The sequence below is a fragment of the Trichinella spiralis genome (assembly GCF_000181795.1).
Source record: "Trichinella spiralis strain ISS 195 chromosome Unknown Scfld6164, whole genome shotgun sequence".
Taxonomy (NCBI): Eukaryota; Metazoa; Nematoda; class Enoplea; order Trichinellida; family Trichinellidae; genus Trichinella; species Trichinella spiralis.
Window position 1 is genome coordinate 1 of NW_003533103.1, and position 7,428 is coordinate 7,428.

Sequence of the window (7,428 nt, forward strand, 5' to 3'; positions counted from 1 at the left end):
TTCAGCCATTCCGGGACAAATCAGGCGTCTGTGTGAGTTTTTACCAGATGCGGCCACTGTCCGCAACCGAAGGGGGGAAGGAAATGTGGCCATTCGCCTGTTTTTGACAGAGCAGCCGCGTTTTGAGTCGGCGTTGATCAAGTGCTTTTGGACGATGACTCCGGATTCCAGTTGCTCCCTGCGCTATGGGACTTAGCCATCGCTTCCGCTTGCAATCGTATAAAACGCTGGGAGGCTGTCAGATCCGTCCGCAACTTCTCGGCCTTCACTAGCTTATCCCATTCGATCCTGCTCGCGACTGTGATCCTCTCTCTGAAAACAATGATGAGCAACTCCGCCGCGGAGATCTCGGTTCCGTGGGGTTCCTTCCCCTTTGCTGTCAACGCATCGACGTTGCGGTCGATATGATCAGAGATCTTCTTCATCATCCATCCGCTGGTGGTGGCTGTCAAAGTACCAATTTCCTCACCACGGTGTATGGCCAGTCAAACCGTTCCTTCAGTCTCTGCACTGCTATCTCTCGGCATTCGAGAACGACAGTCCAATGATCGATCTCAGCGCATCACCTGTTAGGTAGCCACGCAGGTACGTCAGCTTGGCTCCGTCTGAGAGGTCCGTCCTCTTGTGAATGCTGTCAGCAAGCTGGTCCCAAAATCCCCGAAATTTAGTGACGTCACCTCTGAACTTAGGAAGCTCCAGGAACGGCAATCTGGCATTCTTCTTACCTTCATTGGCCTTCGTATTCTGGGAACCTGCTGCCTCCACCTTTCCTACGCTCAGGGTTCGCGCATGGACCGTGATACCACGGAAGCCCTTGCGGTACTCTGCCCTCTCAGCCATCGCGGTTTTCACTTCTCTGTCCAGACCAGCTTCGTACTCTTCCTGGAGGAGGTCGACTCGACGGTACATCTCTTCCGTCGCGATCATGCCCGTTGCAGCATTGTCGGCGCACAGTTATTCCAGCTCTTCCATGAAGAACTGCAATTGTTTTATCAACGTGATCAGCTTCCGAGGAGGAAATGAAGAACCCGCTCTTGGCATTGTTGACCACTACCACAATCTATCCGTAGATCGCAGGTTTGGAAGCATTGCAATCTCTTGAAATCAAACTTTTGCAATCCGGCTCAGAGGACCAAATTGTTGTGAAGACAACAGAATTTAATGCCTTTTCAGCGGACTGTACAAATTTGGTGGTTGATTACAGTAGATCGATTGTTGATCAGCAAGGATGATTCTTGCTGTAGTTAAGACAACTCTTTGGGATAGGATGAATTTATTTGAGCTAACAACAGCGACAGATTAGTGATTTGAGAATCACCAAAACAGATTCTGCAGCAAACGGTATCAATCTGCACTGTACTGCCCGATGATCACACGCACTCAACTTGACGTTAACAGCTCTCTCACGAATCGCATCAGCGCTCTGCTCGATTCGACTCTCTCTATTCGATTCTCTGGAATTCGGATTTCACCGGTTTATATACGGAGCGTACCGACCTCAGGTCAACGATTTGGGACAGAAGAAATTTGATCCTCCATTGTCTTCGGGACAACCTTCGGCCGCCGGTGTGGCGTCTGTTGTTCTCTTCCATGCTTCCAGCATACATTCCGGCTGTGCTGCGGTTGCGCAACGCCCGTTTAGCATCCGGATGACCCTTGAAATTATCCTCGAATGCCGGAAATGGCATCCTTGCCCTGTATGGCTTTTGTGGGCATTTTTTGCAGGAAACTTGCGTTTCTATCAATTTTCATTACTGTGTATGATGAAGAATTGCATAGTAGTTTGTTTGCTTATTGTTGCACGTTTTATTTTTGGTTACTTCGTCTACATTTGTAGAAAATCCTGCAAACATGATGGTTCCAATTCCAGTACTGGATTGTACACAGTTTGTATGTTACCCAAACTTCTCTTCTCTAGCTTTTCTCTGAAGTGCACGTTGCCTTCAATGAAAATAATGGCGATACGTCCCTGTCGTTTGAAAATGTGTAAGGGACATTCAAGGCAATCTTCATATTAGCATCTAGAAAAAATCAGATCAATCTGTTGCTGATTCAGATATAAAAATTCATGTTAATCCAACGAAGCATTGACTGGTGTATAATACAAGGACGAAGAACGTTGTGTTTAGGTGAATGACGTTCTTACCTGGAAATGATCCTTGTTAAAGACCGATTATGCGATACCAAATGCTGTGATCATGAAAGTGATTCGTATGGCGTTTCCCCTCTCCTGTGTTTAAAAGTTCTGGCAATATACATATCTTAATACACAGTAGAGCTTCTTGCTTTTTGACGTATATCACGATAACTGCGCAAACGATAACGGCGTGGATGTCTATGTGGTGCGTCGCAAATCGTTTCTGATCGATTGATGCCCATTAAGACCATTTTGGGGTTCAAGGTTATTAGCGAAAATTGCGAAATATCATGGGCCACAGACTTGCTATCCTTGTGAAAAACGGTAAAAAATTATTTTCTAAAATTTCCACTTTTTTGCTTGTTTTTCATTTGCATTAATGAACGATAATGCTATGCAAAGTTCCATCAGGAACTGTACACTAGTTATGGAACAAATGGCCTTTAAATTTGGCATATTGTCGGTCTCAATACACAGCCCAGCTTCCCAGGTTTTTCGCAATACCTTGAGAAATGGGCAACTGAGAACCGCGGAAATGAGTTAGTTGAACTACTCTAATCGATTCTGATCGATTGGTGCCATGAAGTTCATTTCTGGATTCCAAGTTTTTTCTCGAAAACTGCAAATTTAATGGACTAAAGACGTGGTTGTTTTTGAAAAACGGCGAAAAACCTTTTCTTGAAATTTGCTCTTTTTCTGCTTGTTAGACATTCGCACTCATTAGTTTATAATTAATGATGATATTATGCAGAGTTTGGGCAAACATTGTCCAGCAGTTTCGTAATAATAAGCCTCTAAATTTGGCACATAGCCTATCTCAATACATAGGTAAGCTTCGCATTTTTGGGGGATATCTCGAGAACAATGCAAATGGAAACCGCCTGGATTGGTTTGTTGTTCTTTCATAATCATTCCTGATCGACTGATGTCCATAAAGTCCGTTTTTAGATTCCAAGGTTTTTCTCGAAAATTGCAAATTTCATGGGCTATAGACTCGGTTGTTTTTGCGAAAATCGAGGAAAGTCCTTTTGTAAAAATTTGGAGTTTTTTTTGATTTCTAGACATTCACAATAATCACTGATTATGCTATGCAAAATTCCATTAGAAACTACCCAATAGTTGTGGAAGAAATGGGCTCTAAATTTCTCTACTGCCTATCTTAATACATATAAAATTTGCCCATCAGTAACTCTCTTCCAATGGCAGCAATGACTGCCAATTTCTGCATATGAGACATTTTTGATATCGAATCTATTAGATTTCTACTAATTTTTCGTATTTTTTACGTTCAATTGCATTGAATTTCTGAAATTATTGCTGTTAAATAATCATTAATTGCTGCGTATCAAAACGTATGCATTGTAACTGTTTTCTTTGTTCGAAAGCAAACATTGCATGGAATGCGATCCTAATTGCCATGTTTTTCATTGATTACACATCTGATTGAAACCACATCTGTGGCTATTTGATTGTACTTTCGCTAAAGAGCAACAATGCAATAGCGATTTGCATAATTAGTATTATAAGTAGTCGCCCAGGGTAAAACTTTATTACAAATGCTAGGAAAATAAATGAATTTACAATTGATGTCAAATTATTGAGCTCATACATGGTATTTGTTCGAATTTATAGAGGTATCCACCAGTAAGTAGAGTGAAAATTATTCCATTTTTCTCAGAAAGCACGGCGAATTATGAAACAATTTGATAATAAATGCAAGCAACTGTGTGCCAGTTAAAGGTATGCAAGTTTTTATTAACCCACAATCGATGATTGCTTCAGAAATTTGATAAAGTTGCCAGTTTAAACATTTGATATTTATAGAAGAAAAAAACTGGCATATTGCATAAAAATAGTTTTCCAATTTGATATTTTTGGATAATTCTTATCTTTGAATTGTAATCAATTAATAAATTCAGTGAACAAAAGTTTTAAATTTTGAAAGTATTTTGCTTGCATAAATGAAAATGAGGAACATTTCTTATTAAAATGAATTCCTTTTTTCAGGTGAGAACATTGATAGTTTCGTTGGAAAATTTAATGAAATCATTCTATATGAACAGTGATTTAACTTTTATTTTTCATTTCTTTTTATTTCGACTCCGTTAAAATCCTATTTCGGTTTAACTTTTTTTGACATATCTTGAGAAATACGCTATCAGGTGCGGTTCGGATAAGTTTATAATGGCGAGCGAATAATTCTCTACCGATGTAAATCAGTTGCCATAATTTTTGGAGAAAGAAATTTTTCTGAAAACTTGCAAAATTTCATGGGCTATAGACTTGATTGTTTTGTGAAAATCGGCGAAAAACATTTTTTTTCAATATTTGCAATTTTTTGATTGTTGTAGTTTTATAATAATTATAGATAGTGTTTTGAAGAATTTCTCCAGAAACTGTCGAGTAGGTTGCAGGATGCTGTAAGCGATGAAGAAAGTCAGGGACAAATTTTATTTGAAGAAGATGCTTCTCTTTGCTCGATTATTTGAACATTTGCGATATGCGTACACAAAATCATATTCCTTGCATACTTATTTACTCTCCATGTTTTATTTGTCTTCTTTTCCATTCCCACTTATATCGCATTCTTCTGCATTCGCTGTTTTGTAAAAAGTAGCCAAAATATTTTGTATGAATTTCTACTTTTTGTGTGTGGTAGATGTTGTCAGTAATAAATGACATTGTTATGGACAGTTTCACCGCACACTGCCCAGTAGTTTTGGTATAAATTGCCTCTAAATTTAGTGCATTGCGCCTACCTTAATATGTAGGAAAGTTGCCAATCTGTAGTTTCGTCGAAACGCAACTAGCGTGCGTGATTTTTAGCGAACGTAGCTGTTTTGGCATTTGATTTGGGTATGCATTGAAATGTGCGATTTATATGGGAATCAATCAAGCAAGCTGGACGAATAAAGCGGGTCATAGTGACAGCCAGTTTGACGTTTGACAGAAATTTGCATATGAAAAAGTAGGCAACGTTTGTTGGCAAAATAGGTGCAAGACTGGGAAGCCGTGGAAGGAAAGTGCATTTGTGGCGACTACTGCAAAATTGTATCTGTTAATCAGGTTGACCTTATTGTTGAGCTGACGCGGGAATGTGAATCTTGGCAGAAAATCATTAGACGTCTTGTGCGCAAACAATCACAAAAGGCAAAAATTACAAACGACATTAAAATATATCTGGAATTTAGGCATGGATTGCCAAGCAATAAATTAACCCTAAATCGGGCACCTGTCTACATATGTAGACAAACGATGTTTGGAACAGTGCTGTGACATGAAAAAAATAATTAGCCTTATTCATTCCAAAACTTTCAATAAAATCTTATGCTCTATCTTTACAGCTAATTTTTTGGTTCTATGACGTTTTTAAGCTGTTGTTTCATGTTAACTATTCATATTCCGGGCACCTGTCTACTACATATGTAGACATATAGCACTTTCTCTTTTTTTGATGATTATACTAAAATAATCCACATGTTTGTAGTAGCTAAAATGCTCTGAGGTTACCACATTGATTATTTTTGAATATGGTCCATGTTCGTGTGCTTTATGGAATCTGGGATAAAGTTTCTGTGGATTTTATAGAATAGATTAGTCAAAAAGGGTGTCAACCCCAGACCTTCTTGATGTTTGTTTAAGAGTCACTGTTATTAGCTGAATATGCGACAAAACAGTCAGTTGCTTATGGCAGCTTTAAAAACTAGATGAGTGATATCCATTATGCAGCTATTCATTGCTAGAAATAATCGGTTGTGGTGAATGTGCGATGGCCACTTCTGCATTTTACCATACGTATTGACCATTTGACTATTTGACGAGGAACGTATGGTGTGAAGATCAACTGGATATGTGACGCGGAGAATGGTTATGCTTTGAAAGGTTTGTTATATACTGGCAGTAGTGAAGAACCCCAAATTGGTCTAGCAAGCACCAATATTGGGCACCTGGCACAGCCATTTGTGAACTCTAACAGAAATGTTTTTATGGACCGTTATTTTACATCATATTCCACTATGCAACAACTTTTTGAACATGGTCTTACAGCTATTGGTGCAGTGTTTGCACATCGCCGAGATGTTATAGCATGTTTGCTTAAAGTAGCACGACGTGATTTTTACTCCACATTAGCTGTTTATGTGTACAACAAAAAGGTAACGATGATCAGCTACGTGCAAAAAAAACAGCAATGTTCTTCTGTTGACTTCATGCCACGAAAAGTTGAAAGTAGATAACCAGCAAGGTTTCAAAAGACCAAACATCATAAATGACTATAATCAGCGTAGATTTCAAGATGCAAAAATAGAAGATTTTTGCTATAAAAAAGACCAACAGATACACCATGCTGATGTTGTACTTCATCGTTGGGGTGTGCATCAACAATGCATTCTCACTGATGAGCCATAAGCAAAGTTATCAGAAGACAAAGAAGCGTTTTATGAGAGAGCTTTCAGCTGGTCAAACACATCAAAATTAGGTATCAAAATCAAAAATCTATGCAGAAACTGAACATGCCTTCATCCGCTATAGACTGCCCCAAAATTATAAATGCTACAAATATTAGCAATAAAACGACAAAATCCATCAAAATGCTGAGTGCAAGGACGTCGAAAATCAACGTAAAGCCGGTGCTATTCATGTACAAAAATATATACGTAGCAGCCGTAAAATCACTAAAATATCGTGTAGCGCTTGCATTGAATAAAATAAAAAATCTATTTGTAAAATTATCATTATTTCTTGAAAAAATAATCATTTTAACATTATGTACAGGGACTAAACATGACGAAACTTCTAGTGTCTACACATGTAGACAGGTGCCCGGATTAAGGTGTCAAATTTGCCGCTCAGATCAGGGTTGAAAGTATATGAAAATCTGCAGGTATTAATCTAACTGATAATAGCCGGCTTGGCAGCACCACAGCTCTAATGTTGTCAGTGAAATAAATAAAAGTCCCATTTTGCATAAATGACGCAAATCCACTAGACAGTTTTATTTTACATGAGCACAGAATGCGAAGCATAAAAAGAAAATAAAGCAGATGGAAAGAGAAACAGTAAAAGCATCTTCTATAATATGAAGTTAAATTACAATTTAAAAATAAAATCACGGAAAGATAATTAATAACTGAAGATACAGTAAGATACATTATTTAAATTGCCAAATTAATGATAAGCAGGTTACTAAGCAATACACAAAGAGAGGAATGCATAGCTATTACTCTATTACGGTGCTGTTCGATAAACGGTGGCGATGCGTAACCAAGGTGCACGTACAAGATGCTACATAC

General features: G+C 38.5%; 4 protein-coding genes across 4 annotated transcripts; 1 reads left to right on the top strand and 3 right to left on the bottom strand.

Annotated features, from left to right (window-relative positions):
- Window positions 1-513: 513 nt before the first annotated feature.
- Window positions 514-927, bottom strand: Tsp_12307 (conserved hypothetical protein). Its single transcript, XM_003366332.1, has one exon. It carries the CDS (start codon window positions 925-927, stop codon window positions 514-516), a length of 414 nt encoding a protein of 137 aa, XP_003366380.1.
- A 355-nt stretch (window positions 928-1,282) lies between these two features.
- Tsp_12308 (conserved hypothetical protein) lies at window positions 1,283-1,688 on the bottom strand. The gene is made up of 2 exons (XM_003366333.1): window positions 1,498-1,688; window positions 1,283-1,454 (listed from the first exon to the last, which is right to left on the bottom strand). The coding sequence occupies exons 1-2, from the start codon at window positions 1,686-1,688 to the stop codon at window positions 1,283-1,285; spliced, it is 363 nt and encodes a 120-aa protein (XP_003366381.1).
- Window positions 1,689-1,825: 137 nt separating this feature from the next.
- Tsp_12309 (conserved hypothetical protein) lies at window positions 1,826-2,379 on the bottom strand. The gene is given in 3 exon segments (XM_003366334.1): window positions 1,826-2,007; window positions 2,171-2,261; window positions 2,272-2,379. 3 exon segments carry the CDS (start codon window positions 2,377-2,379, stop codon window positions 1,826-1,828), a joined length of 381 nt encoding a protein of 126 aa, XP_003366382.1.
- Window positions 2,380-5,667: 3,288 nt separating this feature from the next.
- On the top strand, window positions 5,668-6,372 carry Tsp_12310 (conserved hypothetical protein). Its single transcript, XM_003366335.1, has 2 exons — window positions 5,668-5,706; window positions 5,977-6,372. Exons 1-2 carry the CDS (start codon window positions 5,668-5,670, stop codon window positions 6,370-6,372), a joined length of 435 nt encoding a protein of 144 aa, XP_003366383.1.
- Window positions 6,373-7,428: the final 1,056 nt, after the last annotated feature.

Bases quoted from the DNA above. Each gene is read 5' to 3' on its own strand.
- Tsp_12307 (XM_003366332.1), bottom strand. From the start codon at position 927: ATGATCGCGACGGAAGAGATGTACCGTCGAGTCGACCTCCTCCAGGAA.
- Tsp_12308 (XM_003366333.1), bottom strand. From the start codon at position 1,688: ATGCCATTTCCGGCATTCGAGGATAATTTCAAGGGTCATCCGGATGCT. The intron at 1,455-1,497 runs GTCGGTACGCTC...TCCGAATTCCAG, and splicing joins TCCCAAATCGTTGACCTGAG to AGAATCGAATAGAGAGAGTC.
- Tsp_12309 (XM_003366334.1), bottom strand. From the start codon at position 2,379: ATGGGCATCAATCGATCAGAAACGATTTGCGACGCACCACATAGACAT. The intron at 2,008-2,170 runs GTCTTTAACAAG...GCTAATATGAAG, and splicing joins CATTTGGTATCGCATAATCG to ATTGCCTTGAATGTCCCTTA.
- Tsp_12310 (XM_003366335.1), top strand. From the start codon at position 5,668: ATGGTCCATGTTCGTGTGCTTTATGGAATCTGGGATAAA. The intron at 5,707-5,976 runs GTTTCTGTGGAT...TATGGTGTGAAG, and splicing joins TTTATGGAATCTGGGATAAA to ATCAACTGGATATGTGACGC.